This window comes from Rattus rattus, chromosome 12 (assembly GCF_011064425.1).
Source record: "Rattus rattus isolate New Zealand chromosome 12, Rrattus_CSIRO_v1, whole genome shotgun sequence".
Classification (NCBI taxonomy): domain Eukaryota; kingdom Metazoa; phylum Chordata; class Mammalia; order Rodentia; family Muridae; genus Rattus; species Rattus rattus.
In genome coordinates, this window is record NC_046165.1 from 7,423,778 (window position 1) to 7,451,316 (window position 27,539).

The 27,539-nt window shown below is 46.9% G+C and overlaps 1 protein-coding gene across 1 annotated transcript in view; it reads left to right on the top strand.

Annotated features, from left to right (window-relative positions):
* The window catches only part of Abcc4 (ATP binding cassette subfamily C member 4), a 232,806-nt gene extending 206,949 nt beyond the window's left edge, over nucleotides 1-25,857 (top strand). The window contains exons 28-31 of the mRNA XM_032917695.1: nucleotides 4,104-4,276; nucleotides 4,893-4,998; nucleotides 14,523-14,657; nucleotides 24,182-25,857. Coding sequence (XP_032773586.1) covers nucleotides 4,104-4,276; nucleotides 4,893-4,998; nucleotides 14,523-14,657; nucleotides 24,182-24,289 — 522 coding nt within the window. The 3' untranslated portion in view covers nucleotides 24,290-25,857. The remainder of the gene's footprint in view (nucleotides 1-4,103; nucleotides 4,277-4,892; nucleotides 4,999-14,522; nucleotides 14,658-24,181) is intronic.
* The last annotated feature ends 1,682 nt before the right edge of the window (nucleotides 25,858-27,539 follow it).

Below are 27,539 nucleotides of genomic sequence, written 5' to 3' on the forward strand. Positions count from 1 at the left end.
GAGGCATCTGTTTTCCTTATTTTAGCTGAAGGGAAAATGACGTCGTTCTTACCCAGTGCTCTGGAGTCTCACAAGAAGGTGTTTGTAAAAGCAAATGACACAGAACGTGAGAGTGCTGTTTACTGACAAACCTGTCATTGCAATGCCACAGCGGAGTCCAGCTAGCAGACTCTTGGAGCCTTGGTTAAGTTTCCGTGTTGATACCTTTAATTTTGGAAGATTTTCTTGTTGTTTGGGTAGTGTGTCCCTGCAGACCGATTCCCGGGGACTCCTTACTCACACAGGCAAAGGATTTGGGCTGTTAAGGTGCTCCTGGTTTACATGTTTTAGCATACGTATTTTTCAAGTTCACTCTAGTTCCGCAAATTAATTGTAAGCTGGTCAATAATAGAAACCCCTCCCTGAGCCTAGCTCGGTGTTTTACAAATACGCGGTAACCGGCTGATCTCCTCTTTGTTGCGGAGACGCGTGGTTTATTCCTTAAAGACAAAACCTAACGAGCACCAGACCTCAGAGGCCAGCCTCGCACCGCCATTATCACAGTTACGGTCTTGAGGTAGCATATGTCCCCCTGTCACCCTTCATGCGAAGCTCTGAAACCTAATTCCAAGATGGGTTCTGACGCGCACACCCCAGTTTGGAGCCTGGCAGCAACTCTTGCTTCGGAAGTCGTGCAGGCGCCAAACCTCACACACCCACCCCTCTGCAGCCACTTGGGGGATTTGGTTTTCCACACTTGGGCTGGCTTCTTCACCAACTCCCAGCGTGGATGGCACTGGCCTCTAGCCTCTGGCTTCATTAGAGTTTTGGAGATATTATATATATATATGACTCTACATATATATATACACACACATATATATACACATATATATATGACTCTACATATATATATACATATATATGTGACTCTACATACATATATATATATATATATATATATATATATATATATATATATATATATATAACATTCTGAGGGAGAAGATGTAGGGAGAAGAGAGTTACACATCAACAGAACAGAAGCCAGAACCTGTGTGATCACATCCTCCTCCACGCACAGGAAGCAGAAGGAAAGATAACAGGAAATGGGATGAGGTTATAAACCCTCGAAGCCCACCCACAGTGACCACTTCCACTGAGTCTACACTTCCCAAAGGTTCCATAACCTCCCTAAACGCCAATACCAGCCGAGGACCAAGTGCTCAGATACGTGAGCCTATAAGGGGCGCTTCTCGCTCAGACCCCTACAGTACTTTTCAAAGAGAGTAGAGCCAGCCCCAAGCGAGTGTCCCTGTCAGTCATTCTGCCACCTCTTCATGCGGTGTGCGTAGCAGGGAGAAGGTGTGTGGCTGTAACTTCGGGGACTTTTACGAGTATTTACAAGTGTGTGGTATTTTCCTACGTCTCCAAACTTAAGATGTAATCCAAACTGTTCCTTACCAAAACAGTTTAGAATACTATAGCTGGATCAACTGTCCTGAAATTATAATTTTTAATTTTTAAATGCTCTCCCTATTTTAGGCGTCACTGCTGTGATATCCTGGGGCCAGTTCATTTTTATGAGATATGTATCTTTCACAGCCATTTAACAATGTGATCGCACTCTATATAAAAACGTATTCATATGAATTTATTTCCTAACCTGTAGAAACAGGTACGGACGAGACACTCTCGTGGCTCCGTCATAGGTCTGAGCAGTTACTTAACTGGGAGCGTACTGTAGCTTCCTACGCTCTCAGATAGTCATCAAGGTAGACAGATTCTGGTGGAGAAGTTAGGACACCTCCATGCATACGAAACTAAGGCTGATAAATGCAATGAAGGAAGACAGTATAGACAGTATGAGGAGACCTGGACGACGACACGATTAGTAACAGGCAGCGTCGACTGATCTCTTTGTGGCGAGCACCGCTTTAAACGCTTACACGCTCTGACTCACGATGAGCAAAGGCATCGTGAAGATTTGAAGATAGGCATCTCAGCCGTGATAGCACTGTGTCTTGTTTGCGGGCGAGAAAGCAAAGACAGGGAGAAGTCGGGAACTTGTCGTTGGTAGAGCCAGGCAGGGCTTGAGCCCAGGAGTCACATCGTTAGGCCGTTCAGCTTTCAAGTGTAAAGTCTGAAGTAGGGAGATAGCTCCGTTGACAACAGGCTTCCTTACAAGCACCAGGGCCCGAGATCAAGCCCCGGAGCCCACTCCTCAGTCTGCTCCTCTCTTGCTGAGGTGACCTGACACCGTCCTGAGCCTCTCGGGGATAACCCAAGGTGGACCCTTGTTCTGTAAAACCTCTCCAGAAGAAATGTTCACAGACCTGAGCCGCCACCCAGCGATGTAGTCTGATACCTATGACTGGAGTCTGTCAGTGGCAGCTTACTGAAAGCATGCCGTAGATGGGGCACGAAGATCTCGTGTTGTGTTCTTCCTGTGGGCTGCCATTCACTCTAGGACGTCTGTGGATTGGAGTGAATGCCTTTCGGCCTTCCGTAGCTTTGGCGATCGCAGACTGGACTTGGAAGGAACACCCTCCAGGATTCCTGACGTAGAAGAAGTGGGTCCCAGTGGTTGGAGCTACTCCAGACTCTCCTGATTAATTAAAATCTTCCAAAACGGGAGGGCGCCTACAGGATTATTTCTCCCGGGGGCCACGCGTCCTACAGTAACTCCTACGCAGGATGTGTATCGGCAAACTTGGCCCTGCTTCACACTTGTGTAAATTATTCACACAAATCTAATTTGTGTGAGTGGCATTATGTAAATGAGCTTTACACTTTCTGTAGTACGTCTTCTATATGGGAAGAGTTTCGCTTCTGAGACTTCCATGGTTTCTGGGCAGAGGATGTTGGTGGATGTTATGTAGCGGGAAGGGAGTTAGGTTGGTAGGGTGGGTGCCTCTGAGATGCACCAACTTCACAGAGGTATAATTACATGCCAGGAAGTGGTCCCAGGAGAAATGTGGTTCAGTGACTTTAATAAATCTGTACCGTTGTGGGTCGTCACAGTGATTAGGGTTTTCGAGCCCTCCGTCACCTCATTATTGTTAACCTCCACGGCTCTCAGTCACTAATCTGCCCTGTGCTTTGTCTCTGTGAACTGTAAAGCTATCTCATGACTAACCATTAAGGAGGGACATTTTCAGGACATAATGCAGATGGCTCATCAGCTAAGAGCCCCTGTGGCTATTGCAGAGAACCCACATTCTTTTCCACACCACGAAGCTCACATCACCTGTAACTACAGCTCCAGGGCATCTGGTGCCCTCTCTGTGCCTCCATGGGCAGCTGCGTTCACATGCATACACATAGACACATGGACACATGGACACACACAAACACACAGGCACACACAGATGCAGAGGCACATATACACACACGGCACACACATACACACATAGATGCACACAGGCACACACACACACAGAGGCACACATATACACATAGATACACATATACACATAGATACACATACACACATAGAGACACACACAGGCACAGCCACACACAGGCACACATAGGTGCAGAGGCACATATACACACACAGAATACACATATACACATAGATACACAGAGGCACACACACAGAGGCACACATATACACATTAGATACACATATACACATAGATACACACAGAGACATACAGAGACACACACAGGCACAGCCATACACAGGCACACATAGATACCCACAGACATGCACACATATACACGTGCACACAGAAACACACACATGCACACATACACAGACATACACATAGATGCACACACAGACACACAGACACACACACATGCACAAAGACACACACATAGGCACGCATACACAGACACACACAGATACACACACATACCACAGACACATACAATTTTATAAACAAAATTAAATCTTGTTAAAGGGAAACTCTCCGTCTTGCCCTATTTTACCCTGGAGGTAGTCTTTTACCCTGGAGGAACACATGAGCAGTGTTCCTCGTGACCCAGGACCAATAGACCATGCTTACCGTTGCCTCACGAGGCCTCCAGGAAGAAGTACTTCAGAAACCTAGTCATGAAGAGATTGGTCTGATAGTTCACTTATGAAAGTGTCATTCTTCTGCCTACGCCTACAGGTACAACTTAAAGAGGCCATAGAAGATCTTCCTGGTAAAATGGACACTGAACTAGCAGAATCGGGATCCAATTTCAGTGTTGGACAGAGACAGTTAGTGTGCCTTGCGAGGGCAATTCTGAAGAAAAACCGGATACTGATCATTGATGAAGCAACTGCAAATGTGGATCCGAGGTACAGAGCCAGGGCTACCATGAATGTGCTGTTGAATGTGAATTCTAAACGTGGCTCACAGGAAGGGTCTGATGACTCTAAAGGATGTCTAGGTGTTGTCAGCCCTTCAGCTGTCTGGTGAATTACTCATATGTTTTATAAAATCATCTTCTGGCTTCGCATATCTCATTGTGCACATGCAAATACCCCAGAGGCCAGCACCTAAAACCTTCCCCCTCCAAGCCTTTCGGCCCTCAAGCATTCAGCCATTCAGAAAGGGATGAACGCTCAGCTTGTATCCCAGGCTTCCCACCCTAGTGAATTAGATTCCTAAATTCCAAGTCTGTTTCGAGCAGTTTGGAGGAGAAAGAATCATTTGCACTCTTCCTAATTGGCTTTTTAGATTTTAGCTTTCTCAGAGGAGAGGGTTTCTAAGTGGGCGTGGTCGGCATACCTGTAACCGTAGCATCTGGAAGCCTAATGTAGAAGGCTCTGGGGTTCAAAGCCACCCGAATGGCACAGTGGGTTCAAAACCAGCCTGAGCTCTAACGAGACTAAAGGGTTTCACAAATGTTGCTAAGGGTCACGCGACCTTTCCCCGTCTTTGCTGACTTGAATGTGACCTCTCTGATTCCAGAACTGACGAGTTAATACAACAGAAAATCCGGGAGAAGTTTGCCCAGTGCACTGTGCTCACCATTGCTCACAGACTGAACACCATCATTGACAGCGACAAGATAATGGTGGGTCCCCCTGCCCCCCGGCCATGCCCATAGACGCTCACACCTTCTGTGTGTCCTTTCTTCTAAAAAATTAATGGGAACACCCAGTAAGCTAAGCCCGGGTTAATTTTTCTGTTTGGAACAGTGCCTCGAGTGCTTACGTGTGCACTGGGTCCTATTATGCATCCACCTCAGGTGTGCTTCTTTACCTACTGTTTTTTAAATGTATTTGCAGGACTGTCTTAAGATGAATTACACCCCCAATGGAATGTCCCAAGCCGGGCAATGTGTTTCAATATTGTCTCATACTCCGTAGTGGTGGGACAGTCTCGTTTTGTGTATGCCAACCTTGTTATGGCTTCCCTTGGTCAAAAGCCAGTCTTTCTGGGGCTGGAGAAAAGGCTTGGCAGTCATGAGCTTTTGTGCTGTGTAGTCTGTGTCACACACTACTCTTGCCGAGAGCTCTAACCTCAGTTCCCAGCACCCACGTGTAGAGGAAGAGGTCCCTTGTGTGATTTATCTTAGGGCCTTTCCTAGCTTGCTCTCTGATGCTCTGGGAAGCACCAGGACCAGACGCACCTTAGAATGATGGTTTGTTTCCTTTCGTCTTACACTTTATGGTCTATCCCTGGGGGAAACTGAGGCAGGAAACCCGAGGCAGGAGCCATTGAAGAATGCTCCTCACTGGTTCGTTCTCCATGGCTTGCTCAGTCTGCTTTCTTATTCGACCCCAGACCACCTGCATGACCAGTAGATCCTAGGTGTGTTTCGTGGGGTTCACCTACCTGCCGCAGGGAAGGACAGAATCTTGCAGAAATGTCAACGGGTCCTCTCTATCTTGTCAGTCATACTTAACCTGCATGTGGGCGTGTGGGTATGAACGTCTAGCTCTCGAGTATCCCTTTCACCAAGCGCCTCTGTTATTGACACCGGTGTTTAGTGTTTGGTTTGCTAGTGTCTCCCGGTAAATCTTCAGAGCCTGTTTTTTCTCTCATTATCTACGTCTAAGTCCTCAAGTGTGGTTGACACGGCAGGTTATAATCTGACCCTTCCCTCCCCTCCTGGCCTCACCCCACTGTCCTTCTGACATCTTTCTTTCTCCCAAGTGTTGACAGCTCGGACTGTCAGGCTAGCAGTGCAGAGAGAGAGAGAGATGAGTGGATCTGGGTGAAGTGGCAAACAGTGTAACTAAGCTACGATTGAATGTAGGTTGTGGGAGGAGAGAGGAGTCCGCCTTGGCTTCCAAGGTGAGCACCCGAGTGCTGGGATACATGGGTGAGACCAGGGTGAAGTCAGCTTGGAAAGGGTTCTCTTTGAACACGTGTCCTTGTTTCCCTGCAAACTCAGAACTCCAGTGTGGGGAAGTCTTCATTCGTATCATGTCCCCTGGCCATGGAGATATCAGAGACAAAGCAACAACAGAGGAGATGCCCCTGGGAAAAGGAGATGTGGTCAGTTGAGCGGCTTTCTGTTGTAAGAATGGTACAGGGTTCCAGCTTAGGGGACCCAAAAGACCTGCATCCTCTTCTTTCAAAGATGGGGACTTAGACTCTGATATATCCAGCCACGGTGAAGCTTCTGTTGTATTTTAGAACTTCTGATCATCCCCCGACTTTCAGCTTGGTAGAATACTAGCATATCTGCCAGTTTTCTGTTAGTGTAACAAAATACCCAAAATAATCAGCGAAAAGACTTGATGGGCTCCAGAATTGGAAATTTCCATCTGTGATTATCTGGTTCCGTGGTGAAGCGGTGCATCCTGGGAGGATGTGTAACAAGGGAGAGCTCTTTTAGCCATGGACAGAATGCAAAAGAGAAAAGGAGGAGCCAAGATCCCACAGTCCCCATCAAGGGCACACCCACATTGTCCTAAAAACCCCCAATAGGCCCCACCTCTTAAAGGTTCTGTCGACTCCCTGTTAGAACAAACTTTCTAAGCTTTGAACAAGGCAGTGGCCTTTAGAGACTTTGACAATCAAATTCCAGCAGCCAAAGGGATTCTTTGTCTAACCTTTGAAGCCCCTTTTTTTTGCATTAGAAATGCCTGTCCTGTTGTTCTATGGCAGACATGCACATGTGTCTTAGCCGCTGCTCTATTGCTGTGGAGAGACACCATGACCAAGACAACTCTTAGAGAGGCAAGCATATCTAACTGGGGCCTTGCTTACAGTTTCAGAGGGCCAGTCCCTGGTCATCACAGTGGGAAGCAGACAGGCACAGTGCCGGAGCAGTGGGTGAGGGCAGGGGAACTGGGCCCGGTGGCGTGGGCTTTGAGATTTCAAAATAACACATCTCCTCCAACAAGACCACACCTCCTAATCCTTCCCAAATTGTTCCACTATGGAGGGGCCCAGCTTTCAAACATACGAGCCTATGGGGGTCATTCTCATTCAAACCACCACCACATGCCAGTCAGCTGCAAAGCACGGTGTGCCGGAGGCCAGGGGCCGGGCTCAGGGAGTGGCTGAGGAAGTGATGAGGATGAAGGCCATAAGCAACAACAGCATGTCACCATCAGGTTGAGCGATTACAAGTGCTTAAGGTATAGCGATTACACTTCACTGGGTGGCGAACACTCCACAAGGCGGAGGGGGATGGTTTTGTTTACTGTAAGCCAAACAAAAGGCTTGTTGGGAAATAACTGTGACCTAATTAATGGCTTTGTTGATGGGTTGGCTTTCCAAAGGGATTTTTTTTTTTTTAACCAGTTCTGGTTCGTTAAGCACCGTTAATGTGTTGGGCTTAGAATTCTATTTTATGAAGATGTTCTCTCCATTTTAACTTTATTAAACACGCTGGTGTAGTCTTTATGATGGCTAATTTAATAATCGCACTCATTTGCTCATTTACCCCAAAACAATGGAGCACGGCTGACAAATTGGAAAACCTCCTCCTCCTCCTCCTGATGCTCAGAACTATCTTCACGTTAGACTCGGCTTTCCCCCCTCCTCCTTAGGATTAACTGGATACCTGGCTTCTGCTCTCCCTTCAGCTGATGCCAGTGCTTCCTCCCAGTCTCTGTGCTTTCTGTCCACACAGCTCTTGGCTCTCCCAGGAGCAAGTGCGAGAGACGCCTGACTAGGGTCCACAGCTATTAACCACTGCCAGCGTTAGAGGCTCTCCCTGTCTGCAATCGGGATTCTAGGGAATTAAATTATAGAGAAGGCCAGGCTCAGAGACTCGGGTTGCGGCCGCCTGTTGACAGGCCACACTGTGGTCTTATAATCTTTACCTTTCTTCCTAGTTGTTTTCCCAGATAAAGTAAAACCAGTAGCTAGGGTAGCACACCCAGCTGGAAAGGCCTCGAAACTCAGAATGAACCAGACTTCCACTGAAGTCTGGTTCACTCTTTTTCACCTTTGTGGAACTTTTCTTGGTTAAGATTAGGCCATTGAAAGAGGAGAGGAAGGAAAAGAAATGTCCCATCAAGAATAGGCTTACAGCCAGCCACCCAGCCAGCCCACGTGCCTCTGTCTTAGCAGCAACTCCTCTGATGGCATACATGCCATCTAGAACCCTGCGTTACTATGTCTCCCGCTACCTGTTCCTGGGCACTGGAATAGCATCAGCTTCTTTGTGGGTCTCTGCGTGTAGGAATCAGTGTCATCCTTTGGGCTTACAGAACCGGTTGGGTCATAACCCTTACTCAATATAAATCATTGAAATAAATGATAAAAGTTTTATCATCTATCGTGAGGTATCACTTAAGTGAAACGTGGGACAGAAACTTAAATTTAAGGCCAAGACTGCTGCTAAGCTTCCAATTTAATCATCAGCATTCAGGGGACTTCTCGGCCTGAGCTCAGCCCAGCCCCAGGGCAACAGACCCAGAGGACCGCATGCATTCACTGTCGCTAATGGGACTCAGCAGAGTCCTGTATGACTCCAGTCAGCTGACCCTATCCCTCGAGGACGGGTGGGACCTGTCCCTCTCATGCCCGAGGGCACAGTGCCACCCTGCAAGGCACACATGCTTGATAAGAAGCCATCTCAGATTTATCTTTTTTTTTTTTTTTTTTTTTTTTTTTTTTTTGGAGCTGGGGACCAACCCAGGGCCTTGCACTTCCTAGGCAAGCGCTCTACCACTGAGCTAAATTCCCAGCCCCAGATTTATCTTAGTCATGTAATATTACTTCTTACATCCTGAAATTTATAAAGAATGTACTTTTAACTACTCTACAAAAAAAAAAAATAGGCATACAGTTCCAAGTCTCCTGGGTGCAGATAAACCAACATGGATGCTCAGGCTCCAGAAGAAGAAATGTAAGAGCGAAGGTCGAGGTTTACGCACGACTCTTGCAGAATAGAAGCTACGTCCTCTTGTAAAGCAACTTGATTTGCTCCCTTAGCCTTCTGCATGGGAGAGACCTACATTTTAAAACTGCAATCTCCCTTTCTTTTCTTTAATGTCAGGAGTGGCCATGCCCTGTGGATAAACTGGATTAAATTATTTTGAAATGGGTCCCAGTCCTCACATCTGGGACAAGGACCTGGACTGTGCAGAGATGGCGGTCTGATAACTCGTCCGTGCTGAGCTTGTGTAACTAGCTGACTCATCCAGCGTGTGCGTTTGTCCTTAACCTGATTGACAGCACAGGGCAACTGAGGTGGTTGTTCCTGGAGAGATCTGGGGCTCAGGCATGGCTGTCCTATAAGCATTAACATGCCATTTGGTTTACAGTTTATTTGGGTCCAGGAGACTTTTCTTATTAAACATATTAAAAGAGAAAAATGGAAGACTCACTTTTTTCTCTATGCACAGAGAACATTTGGGACTGCCTTACATTTGTTTGTTATAAAGAAATCTAGATCGTTGCATCACAGTGGCCGAGTGTATATAAAGTTGTTCGCCTGGCCCTCAATTCCCCCCTCAACATGTGCGTCCCAATTTGACTCTGTAGCGACTGCCTCTCCCTCTGTCCTTTCTCTTTCCAAATACTTAGCAGAGCCCGTGCCTTGAGTCTTCCTTCCTTCCCTTTTAAACTCTGTCTTCACCCACAGCTGTCGCTTTGAAGAATGTGACTCCTGAACCCTTGTCTCCCATTCTGTATTGCCCCCATCCTGCCTCCCCTGCTCCCAGTGCATGCTGGGCTCTTGTCTTCTCACTTCGCCACTAGGGGGCGTGGCCCAAATCTGTGGGCGTGGTCCTAACCAGTGGGCGTGGCCCAGCTGTGAGAGTCAAGCCCTCTGACTTTTCTGCCATTGCTCATTGAGAGCTTGGTACATGTGGATGGTACTGGGCTTTGGCAACGCGGCAGTGAGCTAGAAAAATCTTGAGAGCCTGCTGCGGCCTAGGCCACACCAGGGCTCATGGGCTTTGTGACTTGAATACACCATGTCCCTCCATCTGAATTTCCTTGTGTCTGGGTCTGTTTACCGGGCCCTTCTGCTCCTCTGCTCTGTCCTCCCTGAGGATCTTCCTCCAGCCTCCCGCTGCCAGCTCTGACTTGCTTGTCTCTGTGTCTTTTTGTGTTTTAATCTTTTGTGATGGTCGCTTAAATATCTTCGCCTGTCTTTAAGAACTCTGCCTCTTGCACAGTAGCTACTTTAGCAACATGGATCACTAAGCGTGTGACAACCGTGCTGAGTCACAGCTTTGGGGTCACCTGAATTGTCTTCCCCTATGTGTATTTGGCCTGCACGCAACTCATCCATTATTGATCCTGAGAAGTGGAATAAAATTTGGTTTTCTTAATTTGAGACTGTATACAGGCATACAGGACATCATCTGAATCCTCCCGGTATGATAAAATTGCACCGGGCCCTGGGCAGGTGACAAGTTTCTGATCAGAGGTATTTTCTTGAACCAGGAATGTTATCCAAGTGAGGAGGTGTGATAGAAATTGTTTCCATTTCTCCTTGCCGTGACTTTATATCTGATAATAAACGTTTTACTCTGAACACCTAGATAGGCGTGAGTCCCAGCAGTTAGCTCCAGCCAGGGCTAAGCCCTTTAGTTTCTGTGGAGGTCAGTGTTCCTGTCAGATTGGGAGCATGTGACCAACCATGGTGTCCCTCTCTGAGGAGTCTCTATTCCTCAGATGGCGCTGTTGTGGGATGGATGCCACAGGCAGATGTTAACTTACTTGTCTCGTATGTGGGGGTTGACACTGATGATGGTAGAAGCTGGCAATGGGCAAACGGTCCCATTTAGTTACTTCTCGAGGACAGAGACTGATGCTGGGAAATGTCGGTCACGTAGCAGAATCCTCGCCTCGCATGCCCCGAGCAAGGGGTTTGTTCCTCCGAACCGTACAAGCCAGGCGTGGGGGCTCACAGCACCGGAGGGATAAGGGCAGAAGGATCTAGCAACTGCAGGTCCCAGGTGTGCTCTGCCCCTAGCGCATGGGCCGGTGTGAGCTGCAGGATAGCCTGCCTTGGTTGTTTTTGATGTTCCTTGTTTACTTGTGTTATGTGTATGCGAGTGTTGCCTGTGGAGGCTGGAAGAGGGCAGGGGATCCCCTGGGGCTGGAGTTATAGCTATTGTGTGATGTTGTGTGGGTGCTGGGAATTAACCTGGAGTCCTCTGGCAGAGCAGCCTGTGCTCTTAACCACTAAGCCATCTCTCCGGGCTGGACTCTCCTCGTCTTTAAAAACACAACAAAGCCATCCCAAGCAGAGATTTTACTTTTGTCTTTAACCTCATCGGACCACATTGTTGCTACATGGCATTTACATTATCAGGGCACGCCCATCCCCCATTCTTGGTGCATTCACCTGTTTGGGGTGATACTATCCTGGTTCCTTTTTAAATACTGTGTGTTTGTGTGTGTATCCATTTGTGTGTCCATGTGTGTGTGTGTGTGTGTGTGTGTGTGTGTGTGTGTGTGTGGGTGAGTGTGTGGGTGGATGTGTTTGTGTGTATCCATTTGTGTGTCCGTGTGTCTGTGTGTGTGTGTGTCTCTGTGTGTGTTGTGGTGTGTGATTTTTTACATGTGGGGTAGGTGTGTGTGTGTGTGTGTGTGTTTGTGTGTGTTTGTGTGTGTGTGTGTGTGTGTGTGTGTGTGTGTGTGTGTGTGTCGTGTGTTACTAGAAACTGAACCCAGGCTGACCTGCACTCTAGCCCTGTGATAAAACATGTCAAAACCACATTTAAAAAGTCTGTCATAGTTTACATTTTCAAAGTGCTGTCATGCAAATTGTTTAAAAGTTCTAGGATCAGGGATGTCTCCCTTCCTTGTCAAGGGTCACTCTGCATGAATGAGACCTGAGCTCTCACTCTCCCAGGAAAATAAATAATTACCATAGTTCTGTCATACACCTCCAAGTTAAAAACCATCCAACTGGGCTGAAGACGTGGCTCAGCGGTTAAAAGCATAAACAGCCCTCACAGAGGACCTGAGTTGGATTCCCAGCACCCACATGGGGTCACCAACAACCACTGGTGACTTCAGCTCTCAGGAGATCCAGCCTCTGTGACCTCTGTGGATACCTGAAAATGCACACACATGTGCACACACACATATATACATAAACACGGACAGACATACACACATGGACACACATACGTGGACACATACACACATACACACATGGACACATGTACACAGGGACACATACACACATACACACATGTACACAGGGACACATACACACATATACACATGGACACATACACGGATACACATACATACATACATGCATGCATATACGCGTATTTAAAAACAATTATTGTTAAATCATTAAACTTCTCAACAAACTGAAGTACACATTAAGTTGTTAATATTTTTTTATCAGTGGTACTTCTGTCACTTCTGTTACAAAGCCCCCTGCCTTCCGAGAGTGTTTTCTGACTGCGCCTTGCTAATGATGGTCACTTTTGAGGTCTGCTGCTCTGGGTGGCGCTGGTGTGTTTCAGACACTGTGGGAAAGGACACTTGAGCACATTCAGTAGGAAGTTAGACAGGGACAAAAGAGCAGCTGTTATAAATTCAGGCATGTCTGGGTCTGGAGACATGGCTAAATGGTTAAGAGCCCTGACTGCCCTTCCAGAGGTCCTGAGTTCAATTCCTGGCAAACACATCTGATGCCCTCTTCTGGTGTGTCCGAAGACAGTGACAGTGTACTCATATAAATAAGTAAACCTTAAATTCAGGCAGTCTGTTACAGTCAGAGAACTCAGGGTCTACCTCTGAAGTATGATGTTAAGTTTGCCTTTTGCTTCTGCAGAATGGAAAGCCCATCGTTCTGTAAAGTACGTTGACTCAGTTCCTTGGTCTTTGGCGAAGGAGAGACCTGCATTTCAGAACTGTGCTCTCACCCTCCGTTAACGTCAGGGGGAGTGGCTATGTCCTGTAATGCAATCCTTCAGTAAAATTACACATTCGGGGCATCTAAATCGGCATGCCAAATTATAGGACATTTTAATTATTGTGTGGATGTGACAGATTCAATTATTCTTGAACTCTTCTGAGAAAGCTGCCCTTAGCAGCAATTCACAGTCGTAAACAAAAGATTAACAGAAAGATGCCCTTCAGGAGACTCTATAAATGTTTCCGATTAAATACCACGGGCCAAATTAACTGTAATATCTAGATACGGAAAAACAACCCCAGCCCTGCTTAGCGTTTCGGCGGATTCTCTTGAGATGGATTTATTCTAAACACAGCCCAGTGAGGAACGGAGTAAGTGCCACCTACATTTCCCGAGGTGCGTCATGTGGGCCAATTGTCTCTGACTCTCTCTTCTGTCTGAAACCATTAACCAAAGCCACTAATAAGTGGAAATGCTCAGTGAGAAGCGCCTCCCTCCACCTCTCCATCCCCAGTGTAGATTAATGAGCAATCAACTGTCCGGCAGCTAAAGAGGGAGAGAAGGAAGCCAGAAAAGGGAAGTTCGAAGACGTTCGATCCTGTGCCCTTCCTGCTGTGCGTACCTGAGGTCATCAGTCCCCCCAATTACTTCTCTAGTCTTATCCAGAGAGAAAGTGGATTTCTTGCGATTTCTTCTGTGCACAGCAGTGCTGAAACTGCTTGTCTGTCATTCACCTGGGATTTGCTGTAGGACTAAACTCACCAGGCTCAGTCCCCGTCGGCCCTCTGGAAGCACCTCTCCCTCCAGCTACCGCTCAGACCCTATCGATCCAGCTTGGTCACTGTCGCGCTTGGCTTTTCTGACATGACCCGTGTTCTAAATAAACAGGCTGATTTTCTCCAGTCCATAGATTCTTAGCTCTGCCTGTACGTATATGCGCCTCTCCAAGCTCCGAGTCTGAGGGTTTTAAAAGCACTAACAGACTCCCCTAACAGCCTTGGCAGAATACAGAGAGCAACAGACAGAGGAGCACCCCATAATAACATGAATGTCTAGAACATTCATTCTTCTGACTCTACCTGTAACATTAAAATAATAAAAGGTCAGGATGGCCTTTGTTTGCTTCATAGCTCAGGGTAATCAAACCTTTCCAGGCTACCGCCGAAATAGATTGTATTATAGTCTGTATTCTCCCTGGCCCCGCCCCTTTCCGAAGCATTGTCTGTGTGATGATATACTGCTACAAGACGCCGCGTGTCTCAGTGGGCTTTCTTCTTTCTGCTGACCCCCAGGTTTTGGATTCGGGAAGACTGAGAGAATATGATGAGCCGTATGTTTTGCTGCAGAATCCAGAGAGCCTCTTTTACAAGATGGTTCAGCAGCTGGGTAAGGGCGAAGCCACTGCCCTCACCGAAACAGCAAAACAGGTGAGTTGGCCCGGCAGCCTTAATTACAGTGTTCCCTCCTCGCCATTTGGCACCAGGGGTCTGGTAGAAAAAGAAAAAAAGCACTGTGTGCCCTTTTCAATTATAAGCCTCGGGAGACGAAGCTTCAACACGTCCAGGGTTGAAGTCAGGTCTACCAGGGTTTGGCAGGATAACCCAGGGAAGGTGTACGCACGTGTGCACGTGCAGGCAGGCGTGCCCAAGAGGGAGTAAGCCCCGACTGCAGACTCATTGCATTTCACACATTGCATGGCCGGTTATTGCCGGTTACATTGTTATATTGCATTGTGGGTATTGTTAGGATACGTCCAGAAAGTCAGGCTAAGGTGCAAATGGAATATGTTTGTTATAAATAATAGGTCTACCGGAGGCATTGAGGTCGCTATTCTTTCCCTTATAATTTGTAAAGAACACTGTTGCTGCTTCCTCTCGCCTGTCTCCACGAGTCTTTGTTGAGTTTGGGGTCCAAAGAGACCGTTGTTTCTCTTCTCCTGCCTTCTGGAGAAGATCAATGTGGGAGGGGGCAGGATGTACCCGGAGTTGAGTACACCGTAAGTCCACAGCCTAATGTGTGGAGTGGAAAAGCTTCAAAGACGTTCGTGTTGCATGGGAGCTTCCCCGACGTGTGCACACGGTCGCCCAGGACAACTAACTGAGTTCTGGTTTAAGGGACTGAATGTCACACAGCTGTAACCCTAGGCTCCCCAATACAGGCGTGGTTTTCGACCTTCGTTCCTTTCTCAGGTTTTTCAACAATATATAGGCAGAATAAAATCACCTGAGGTTGTGCAACATCGTAAGCATCTATTGAAGACAACAGAACAAGAAACCATGCTCTAGTATCCTACCAGTCCTGGGTGAGCAGCCGCACCGAAAGCTTAGGTTTCCCCATTACCACTGTTTCAGCTCATTGCCAGTAGGGGCTAGAGAGAGGGCTCGGTAGCTAAGAGCGTTTGCTCCTCAGTCGTGAGGGCCGGAGTTGGGATTCCAGAACTCATGTAACAAGCCAGGCATGCCGCTTAGACATGGCGTGCACACCCGGAAGGCGTCCCTAATCACACAGACACACCCTGGCACGTGAGTGAGTAAAATCATCTTTAAAACTGATAAGTTGATGGGCTGTGTGTATGTGGGAGTAGTGTGCCAGCTACTCCACGCTAAGAATGTGTGAGCGTACCTTTAGTTGTTGGTGAAGACCAGCATGCGTCTTACCCGGTAGCGAGCCATGATGGCGACGGTGAGGGTTGAGGCTTTGTCGCTCAGTAGATGCTCTGGGCTGTGACCCAGCTTCTCTGAACTTTATGTCCGCCTAGGAGGTTATAGCTTAGAGAACGTGCCCAGAGTCAAACAGCTGGTAAGTAATTGGAAGCCAAGAGCTCAAACCTAGGCTTGGGCCACACTGTCTATGCTCTGATCTTCTTCACATGGGCTGAGGGAGAGACTGCCTTTGGATTGCTGTCCTTTTGGGGGACTCAGTTATTTAGAGCACCTCCATTTCCAGAGTGTCCCCCAGCCCATGCTCCCTTTCCAGGAGACCCCGTCAATGCTTTGGGAATCACTGGACAGTAAACCTTGAAGCATTTCCTGTCAGGGGAACCTCCCCACCTACATGTCAACATTCCCCACACTTCCGACCCCCATGTTTTATTCTGTCATGCTGGAATTGAACCCAGAATCTGAAACCTGGTAAATAAGTGCTTTCCACTGAGCCACACCCTCACCCCCTTCAAAGCACCCACTTTTGAAAATGCCCTGTTGTGGGCTGTGGGTGTAGCCCAGTGGTAAAGTCCTTGCCTAGCTTGTCTGAGGCCCTGAATTTAATCTCTAGCATAAAGCGGTGGTGGCAGTCGGGGGGGTGGTAGACAGGAAGAAAAAGACATTGAGGAATGAATAATTATCAAATTTAATTAGATCTATATTATATAAAAATCATTTATATATGTGCATATATACATACATATGTACACATATATACATACACACACACACACACACACACACATACACACACACACACATCTTGTGTGTCTCAAGGCCAGGGGCAGATATGAGGACTGTTCTCTCTTTCAACCTTATTTCTTGAGCTGCGACTCCTCACTGCTCCTGGCACTGGCAACTTTGACTAGACTGGCTGTCAGCAACCCCTGGCATCCTCCTGCCTCTGCCTCCCAGCTCTGGGACAGCAGGTGCACACAGGCTCCTTACACCTAGGTTCTCGGGGTCCAAATCCAGATACCATGCTTGCACAGCAAGCACATTCCTGAGCCATCCCATCAGCCCTTCAGAATGTCTATTGTAAAGATGGGGAAACTGAGGCCCGCCGTCATCCTCCTCACAGCAGAGATGATTCTAAATCCCCCGCTTCGGTCAGCGTTTCAACCCGAGGGGGAGCATCCGTGCAGAGAAGTGTGGTCGCAGTGTGAGGAATGTCTCTGTGTGTTTACCCACTTCGTGCTTCAGGGTCACTTGCTGCTCTAGATCGACTGCTATTCCTAAAGATAGGACCCAAAGCAGCAGGGGAAGGAAAGGGTGTCCTTTGGCTTATGGGTCCCAATCGTGGTCTGTCATGGAGGAGGGAAGCCAAGGCAGGATGCTGGAGTTGATTCAGAAACCACGGAGACGCTGCTCACCACTCACTCTCCGTCCTGTTCAGCTTTCTGTTTGATACAACCCAGAACCACCCGAGCTGCCCACGGTGGGCCGGGCCCTTCCTTGTCAATCATTAATCAAGAAACTTCCACCACAGATTTGCCTATGGGCCAGTCTGACAGGAGCACTTAGTTCCTCAGTTGACATCCCTCTTCCCAACCAAAACGTAAAAAGAATCAGGACAGTAGTGTTTCCATCGGTGTTTAGAATCTATTTCGGAGAGTTTTCAGTTGCTGGATGTCTTAGGGTCTTATTGCTGTGAACAGACACCATGACCAATGTAAGCTTTATAAAGGACAACATTTGATTGGGTCTGGCTTACAGGTTCAGAGGTTCAGCCCATTATCATCAAGGTGGGAACATGGCAGCGTCCAGGCAGGCATGGTGCAGGAGGAGCTCAGTTCTACATCTTCACCCAAAGGAAGCCAGGAACACACTGAGCATCCCCAGGCAGCTAGGAGGAGGGTCTCCAAGCCCACCCCACAGTGACACACTTCCTCCAACAAGGCCACACCTCCTAATAGTGCCACTCCCTGAGCCAAGCATGCAAACCGCACACTGGATGTACGGTTTCAGTTATGGTAGTGGCCTGCTAGGGGCCGTTTATTCTCCACTGAGGCAGCGGCAAGCAGAGTATTTATTGCCAGATGAGTCTGATGCGTGTCTCTAGGCACTACATTTGAAAACGCTTGCCCTTGTTTCATTTGGCATCCAAGACAGGCCTGTTGCCCCAGCACCTGCGGGTGGTAGAGTCAAGTCCAGATTTAAGCCCTGTCTCACCTTTGGTTCTGGTTCTGTCTCCAGAAAGGTGGAGAGAGGTACAGAACTCAGTTCCCATTCTTAATGCGCACACGAGGTTCTTTCAGGAGAACAGGGAGTTGTCAGCGTTTGTCACGGATGAAACCAAATCTCCACACCTCTTTCAGAACGGTAGACCATGTGGGTTAGTCTGCATCAGCAAGCTTTTCCCTCTCACAAGACAGAACTCATTCCATTGAGTTGCAAACCCAACATCTGGACAAAGGGATGTGAAGGGACGTCCGAGCCTCGTGACCATGTAGATTCCTTCCTCGAAGAGGTCGTGGCTGGCTCGCTCTGAGCTTGACTTGTAGACTTGGGCCGTGTAAAAGCAGAGAGTGCTCTTCAGATGCTGGGCTCTAACCAAGTGCATCTTGGTATATGAGAAGCCACCCCAAGGTCCTCATTTTAACTTAGTCACCTGTTTAAGGACTTTACCTACAAGTATGGTTGCCTTCTGAGATACTGGAGTGGAGATGCTGGACTGTGCTTTTAAGACAAAGGGAATCACCACATAATGGAGCCCATTAATGGTGGAAGACGCTTGCCATTCTCTCCCTGTCCAAGGGTCCCCACTTCATCCCCTCCCACTGTGTCATGATGCTGCCGCCATCTTATCAGCCCGTGAGGTCATCAGTCTCACCTTCTGGACCTGTCTGACTAGGGCAAGAGGCACTTAGCAGGTATTGGCTTTACGTAAAAGTCATCGATGCCCCTGCAGTTGAGGATCCACCTACAGAACAGACAGGGTCTGAAATGTGACTGGATTCACATTGTGGGAATCAGAAGAGATGGTAGACATCTCGGGGCGGCCAAGTGTATAGGGCATTTTACAGATGCCAGGGGATTTACAAAGGAGAACAGAAATCGGAACGGTCTTGAGGCCACAGCTTTCACCCCTGGCAAAAGCAAGAGCATCATCCGAGGCTCTCCTACACAGCTTTCGAGATTCAGTGGTTGACAACTGCTGTTAATAACCTGCTTAACGACGATCTATGCCAAGGGTACAGGACTGTTTTGTGTGCATGTTGGTAAGAGTGTGCACATGCATGTGTGCGTATGAAGGCCAGCCAGAGTCAGTCACACTGGCACTGCTGGAAATGCCATCTACCTCCTTTGAGACAGTCCCCTTGTTGTCTGGAGCTTGCCAATTAGGCCTGCTGGAATCTTTCTGCTTTTGCCTTACCAGCAATCACCAGTGTGAGCCATCTCATTCAGCTTTCTACATAGGCTATGCAGATCCTGCTTCTACAGTGGGCCCTTTACCAACTGAGCCACCCCTCTCCACCCTCCACTCCCCACCCCTCCACCCTCCACTCCCCACCCCCCCACCCTCCACTCCTGACCCCTCCACCCTCCACTCCCCACCCTCACCCCCTCCACTCCTCCACCTCTTTAACTTTAATAAGTAAAAGGTAACCCACTGGGCCATTCTGGTCTCCTATCTTACTGCTCCTTTCCCTGGGCAGACACTGTATCTTTATATTATTACATAATTATCTCATTCTTTTCACTTTTAACGACCTTAATAGTTATCCATTCTGCACCTTTGCTTCCTGTTTCCTGATTGATTATATCAGTTGTTTTTAGCCCAAAGATTTAGCTCTCACATTTATTTACCAGTTGTTAAATTCTGCTTTGCAACTGGTCAGATCCTAGTCTTTATTGATTATTTCTGGTTTGGGTTTGTTTTGTTGCTGCTTTTTATGAATACATTTGTTTATATTCTTTTTTTTACTTATTGCTATAGATAGTAACTATAGCAGTCATAACTAACATAGTAACAACAGTAATTATGCTAATTATAATATAAATATTTAAAGCTATGAATTTTCTATGAAAACTGCTTTAACCATACCTCAGTTTTTTTGTACAGTCAGTTTTCATCAAAGCTCTGTTTCATACGTATATTTTACAGCTTAGGTTTAATTTCCTTTTTATCACAGAAATTATTTAAGAGAAGCATCTGCTAGTTTTAGAACAGTTTTTTTAATTTTACTTAACATTTACACTTTCATTGTTCTTTGGTAAATAATGTTACCTGAAATAGCTGTTTCTTGTCCCCTAGTACACTGGAAATCTTTATAAATGTTTTTTAATGTTCTCTTTTAGATTAGCCTAGTAGTTTTCCTTAGATCTGCTTTCTTAATTAGATGGTATGTGTCTTCTCTGTTCCGACATTAGTTTTTATCATGTGACTCATATGTGGGAATAAATGTCCCATACAGACAGTAGATGATTCTCTTTATGGTTCCCATCACATTCACTTTGAATATTCTTATTTTTCTCAACTTGCAGATGTTTATAACTTCCACTACAAGTTATACTGTCTACATGTCAAACAGTCTTTCTGTGTTCATTTAAGGCTTTTGGGTTTTAATTCTAGCCTGCTCAAAACTAAGATGGAGCCTTTCTCCCTTTCACCTTGTCTTCATTTGCTCTATATGTGTTTGTCTTTAATACCGGAAGTGTGCCCTCTGTACATGCATGGCATTGGGTTTTGCTCAGAGTTGCAATCCTAGCCTTTTTATAAAGGGATGATTTTAACCCATTTATATTTATTGGAATCACAGGTATGTTTTATCTCTGACAGATTCATCATACAATGCTTTCAGTGCTTTTTGTATGTGTGTTACATTACCCTTGTCCATTTTATTAAGCTGTTTCTCCTTAAGCTTCTTAAAATATTAATTCCTAGTTACTCTGCTTGCTCACTCTGTCCCATTTCCCAGTCTTGCTCCACTGTTCTTTTCCACAGTTATCTCCAGGCTGCCTCTGGCAAGCCAGTCATTTCTTTCATCTTTTCCTTTTTCTCTTCACTACTAACCTCCATGAATCAGGTTTCATCTCCGGCTCTTTCTAAGCTGTGTTCTAGGTTTCTCACTCTATGCGCGGGGTCTTCTGCTGCACTTTGACTGTGTTCCAGATGTTTCCCCATAACCGTCGTATGCTCACTGAGCATTCCTCATTATCACTTTGTCTTGATCCGCCCTTTATATGTCTATTTTACAGACCTCTCTCCATTATGTTACCACGTTTTACTTCTGAATAAGATGTTTTTGTTTTTGTTTTTGTTTTCCCAATCACATAGCCTTGGGATGGTTGTGGACAAGGCATTGTTTGAGAGGGGAGTCTTTAAGCTCTTTCTATTTCTCTGTATCTTAGATGTTTAAAGTGATTTCAGAAAGTATAGGGATTTAATAATTCATTGCTCAATAATCTGAAAAGCAGGACTAAGCCTCCTGTATTCTTTAACTTGACAGTAATACCGGTAGTGGGATCTAACAGTAGACCTGTCTTACCATTGGGGAGTATGAGGCCTTGAGAATCACAGTCAGTGACCCAGAGTTCTGCTGGTGAGTGAGGATAACCTGACAGTCCTGGCCAGAATTCAACACACCAAGTGGTATCTCACAAATGCAGCGTAAATAAAAGCCACTGTTCTCCTCCGTCCACGAGGGAATGGTTTGGTTGCTTTGTGCTGTAGAGTGCTCTCTTGGACAGGTGAATAGCTGTTGGTTTCAGCCCACATCAGAGAAACTGTGAAAAGAATCTAAGCAAAGGGAAGGAAGAGGAGCAAAAGGTTGACCCCAGACTTGAGCATGATGGTGGTGTCTCTCTCTGTCTCCTTTCCTGGTGAGGCACTGTTACCATTGGCCACATGAAGAAGCTGAGGAAGAAGAGGCTAGCTAAGGTTTCAGAGAGTTACCAGCCAGCAGGTACCCCAAGCCCCAGGCATCTCAGCCTGCCATCCTGCCTCCTAGACTATCATATTAACCCCACTAACAGTCTCAACAGCAGGCCTGGGAGTCTGCAAAGATCCTGTCAGGAGGCCCACCAAAGAGAGTGGAAGCCGCAACTGTCCTCACGTTTCCGATCTGTAGCCTTGCTTTCCACACACTGAGGAGCTGCTCCTCTGAGCAACTGTCAGTAACACACCCAGCACTTGGCCCAGCATGTTTTCAGCCTGCAGTTTGTAGCCATTAATTAGTTCCTATGAGGTAAGTCTTTGTTATCTGGTCTTTACAGATGAGGCAGACAGTGTGGAAGGAGGCTAAGTAGACGTTGCAGCATCAGCTGGGTGTTGAGGAGAGAGACGGAGACTGGTCCCTTTTAGCCTAGGCTCAGCCTGCGGCTTGATGGCCCAGTAGAGAATGTTAGCCATCTTTCGGCTTGATCTCATGTAGATGCTGTGAGACTGGGAGTCTACAACTGGTAGAGTGTTTTGCCCGGCATGCATTAACCACTGGGTTCACTCCCCAGCACCCCTGTTTTTAACAGACACACCGATGGTAGCACATGGCTATAATCCCAATATTTGGAGGTGGGCGCAGGTATTGGGAGTTCAAGGTCATCCCCAGGTCTAGGATAAGTTCAAGGCCAGCCTGAGACCCTTGAAACCCTGTCTCCCCCAACTTAAAAAAAATGTTAAATTAAATTTAAAAGAAGATGCCCAGTCTCAATCATGCCTTTATCAGAATGTGTTATAAACATGGTAGGAAAAAATTCAAGTCAGGGCTTTTATACACCTGAAATGGTTCTCGGCAAAGCATCCCTGACGGGAAAACCAAGACCATTTTAGTTGACATGTATGGGCGTCTTGCCTGTGTGTATGTGTATGCGCCGTGTGCACGCAGTGCCCACGGAATCCAGAAGAGGGCGTCAGGTCCTCTGGAACTGGACTTAAGCGTGTAGGTGGAGATGACATTGACATTCGAATACACAGACACACCAAAAAGAACAAGTTCTTCCTGTGTTCGAAAGCGCGTGCTCATGGTGGTCGTCTCAGATTGTTCCATAGGATCCTTCTTCTTCAGTGACATTTCTCTCGTAAAAGGAATCTTCCATGCTATGGTATTTAGGGAGAAGTTTGCCAGCAACCCAAGGGAGGTATACTTACTAAGGAAGTAGACATCCGGGACCTTGTTACCTAGGAAGCCCATCATTACCACCGACAACTTTGTTGACAGCGCCCATGTATATAAACCCACAGCCTGGGGTGGGGAGGGGAGGATGAGGGGGAGACCCAACTCGCGCATGACTTGTGTCAGCTCAGGGAGATGCTACGTTTTCTGTTTTAAAGACTCCAACAAAACTTTTCACATTCTTCTCCGAAGGGGGAAAAAAATTGCATTTGAAGGCCTTTTTCACGCAAACACATTTAGAGATAAGAGCTCACAAGTCCTGACATTATTTCATTTTGTAATACGCATCTGTCAAGGAACCCAGATATGATACAGCCGCTAAAAACTGACGATTGGGGAACAGAGAAGCCTGACAGCATTTCATGTCCTTTATGTTCTGATTACACGTTTATCAGAGAGCCTGTATCTCTTCTATTGGAATTGGCAGAATTCAGGAATTCAAAGGCCTGGCAAAGAGCCGTCCTATTATTTGGTGTCATCTTCCATTTGAGAGAAGTCGCCTGGCTGGGTCATTGTTACAGCATTTGCTTCTCTTTTCATTGCAGCCCCGCTATCCACAGATCGCGGTTCTGTAGGCCCCACGACGGCCTTGCTGCACAAATTAAGTGCCGGGATATTTCACGCATAGACGCCAGAGTTTCAATGCTTGTCAATCAGAGTTTGTAATATATAGGGATTACAAGCTGATATTAGCATCCAGGTCTATTGTGTTCATTTTATGCGCGAAAATGGGAAACTTCAGTACAGGCGCCTGGCCTCTTTGTGTGACACCCCCACACACACACACCTACCCCCACCTCCCGTTTTTAATTTATCTCTGAGTATTTGAGTCAGTGAAATGATTTTGCTTATCGGTTTAATGGCGTGATAAAACATATCTGTGAATCAAAGTGATCAGAGCTAAAGTGGATCTCCAAGTCGTTGGGCATTCAGCCCTGCCGCGCTGAGGGGTTTTCTCCGACATTTCACGGGATGTGTGCTTGCCTGGGCTTCTAATTGCGCCTCAATGGGTGTAGTGATTACCTCATCGAACGCTATGATTAATTTGCTGGATGGAGACAGACAGGCACTGCCTCCGAGAGGAATGCTTGAAAATGTACTCATGTCCTTTTTTCGCCTGCCTCTTTTCCACAGGTGTACTTCAGACGGAATTATCCGGATATTGCATTCACCAGCCCTGCGGTTATGAGCACCTCCAACGGACAGCCCTCCGCCTTAACGATATTTGAAACAGCATTGTGACTGCTACCAGGACGTCAAGTCTGTTTCCAGGGTGTCCCCCCGCCCCAACAAGGGGCTCGCACTTCTTAGACTACAGCACTCCTGGTTTTCATTCTGTAACAGATCCTTCACAGACAAGAGACCGGCGTCTTTGGACTTTCCCCTTCGACCTTATCCTGTGACTTCAGGTCCTAACAACGTGGCCTGTTGTTTTATTTAAACGTTCCTACTGTTCTTTACAAATCCAGTTCTGAGGTGCAGGCCACCGACAGCAGCTGCCTACCAGGTTTTGTGCCTTAACAGACTCTAGGGCCAAAGCCCATTCGTTTTATAAGCTGTCACAGTGGGTTGCTTCTTCCTCTTGCCTTAAAAGTACACTCTCCGGGTGTGTCAGGGACTCTGTTTACTTGAAGACGGTGTGCAGATGCCAGTTTGTTTCCCTGCTTTCTCTGACTTAGCTAGGACCCGTTACTTCCCCCACAAAGGCCTCTGGTTAAGACAGAACAGATAAAATTAACAGGAACCACAACAACAACAAACCAAAAAAAAAAAAAAAATCCATATAATTTAAGTAACATTTCTGGAGAGAGACTATCCCACCACCCACACGCATACAAAGACGCACGTCTCAAGTATGGAAGGCATTCATGTTGGAAAGTCAACTTCTGCTTTCTCAGAATGGGAGGCCTGGCGCTTCTTAGGTGCCCCTCCCCCTCCGTCTGTGCGAGCCCCTCTGGACTGCCCATGCACTGATACACTGGGCGTCGTGACACTTCCCCCAGACAGTGACTCTCAAATGCATAATATCAATCTCATTTTGGCTCCTGGTTTACAGGAGGCAGACCTCCTATTGGCTGTAAGCCTTTCGTGAAATCCTTTCAGATTGACTCCAGAAGCTAGTGAAAACCTGAAAATCGTTACAGTCATCCCATTGTACGCCCTCGGGATGCTGTGTGGAAGCTTCACTTTCTAGAACCCATGCAGATTAGTTATCTTTGACCACTAATGGCAGGCCTTGAGGACCTTCTGATTAGTCAGTCAACAAACCACAACACTTCCTAGGACCTGAGGCACTTCGTGTAACTGTAGGTCTTGAACTTTTCTGGGTGCTGGTGGCGAAGGCCTGTGTCAATTTCAAGTTGCTAAAGGTTTCACTGTTGTAATTGAAAGGGGCCTCTTCATGACCTGCCACTATAAAGCGTCCTCAAGTTACCTGTGTTACTGTGTAGACACTTACTTCGGTGCATATGTGCGGACATCAACAGCATCAGGTCTTTAGACTGGTTAACAGCAAAGCCTGTTTTATAAAATGGAACCTCAAAAAAGCACACATCCACCAAACCACCCTAAAACCACATGGAACACAATGACTGACCCTTCATATTCAGAAGTCTGTAGTGAATGTTGCGGTGTTCAGTTCAGTAAATGATGACCGTTCATCCCTTCTTGGTAGCCATGGTTTATATTTTGAGAGATTGAGATGTGACACTGACAATAATAATGTCTGTTTGAATATTTAGAAATGTCTTAATGTGTCTATGTTTATGTTTGTGTGGTTTTTGGAGATTAAAAGCGGTCATACAAATGTGTTCCGATTCCGTGTCTGCTTTTACAACCATTGCAGGACAAACCAGATTCAGCTGAAATAAACGACACTTTTCATCCCCATTCAAAGATCTGTTTATTCTTTGAGGGATTAGGAACTGACTCATGCCCTTGCTGGCCAAAGGCAGTGAGCTTTTGTGTGACCAAAAGGTACCTACCACCACTACCACCTGTTTCCCTTAGCTGCTTGGGTGTACCAGATACGCTAAGTGGAGGTGTGGGCTGCAGGCAAATGGTTGCCCCCAAAGCTGCTGAAGTTGTCAGGTAACTCTCTTTTCTAGATGAGAAACATTAGCTTACGCCCCTAGGCTTGAGCAAATGTCAAATGGATACAGTTTTCAGGGTATTTTAAAGGTGACTCTTTCCTCACACAGACGGGAAGAATCTATTACCGTTCCATTTGAACCACCATCGAATGTTGGTTCTGAGCCTGAGTAACCCAGGCCAGCAACTTGATCTGGAAACTTGTGAGAAGTGCAGTTCGTGGCTTAGATCTACTGGAACCAAACCTGTACAGTGGGGGTTGGTGATTGGATTCTGCAACTTTAATATTATTCCAATTCCAGGGGGGAGGGGGAGCCTCAGAGCTGATGCCACGAAGCCTTGAAAACCCTAAGGCTCCTTAGGAAAAGCTCAGGGTCCACTGGGAGGTGAGCAAGAGGCTGGAACAGGTGCTTCCGTGAGAGAGCATCCAAATGGCCAGTGACTGGGAAAGGGCCCGCTCCTGCTGCTTACCAAGAAAAGACCTGTTGGTGCCACAGTTGGTGGGTGAGCAAAAAGCTCACAATATCAGCCGTTAAATACTGATGAGGCAGCAGGAACACTCTCACACTTCGTAAACCTATGTATCATAAAAAACAACTTTGGCCCAGTGAGATGGCTCTGAGGGTGATCTTCCCACCTCCAGGCCTGACAGCTTGAATGTGTTTCCTGAATCCCATAAGTTAAAAGGAGAGCTCCAACTCCTGAAAGTTGACCCCTGACCTCCATAGCCTGTGCACGTGCACACAACACACACGAGTAAGCGAGCCCTTTAGAAAAACATCTTGACATTTGCTGGAGCTGTGGGCCCCGTGGATCTGTTCTCTCCCTCTTCCCGTCCCCCTCCCCACCCTGCCCCGTGTGCACATACACACTACGTGCTGTATCAGGGATGTCATCAGGAAACATAATTCTAAGTATTTCAGCCTGAAAGCAGCTGAAATTCACAGCAGCAGCAGCAGCAGCAGCAGCAGCAGCAGCAGAAGTAGCAGGTGGTGGGACACAGCGAGGGTGGAAAAAAAGTACAGGCTTGACAGTGCATTTTATAAACATCATAGTCATCATGTTTCAAAGAGGTCTGACCCTAAAGGTTATGATCTCACTTACACAGAATTCAGAAATGGAACTAAATTGTAATGTGTAGACTCCCAATGGCCCTTATTTTAGGAAGCTAAAGTTCTAGGCAGCTGGGTGACATAGAGCTTCCTGGGGCTGGAGAGGCGGCTCGGTGTTTAAAAGCACTAGTCGTTCTTCCACACGACCCAGGTTCAACCTCCAGCACCCACATGGCTGCTCACCACCATCTGCAATCCCAGCTCTTGAGGATCATACTTAAAGAGGAGGTGTGCGGTGGCTAGGGTGCTTAAGTAACCCTCCCATCTACCATGCATGTTGGAGGGTGGCT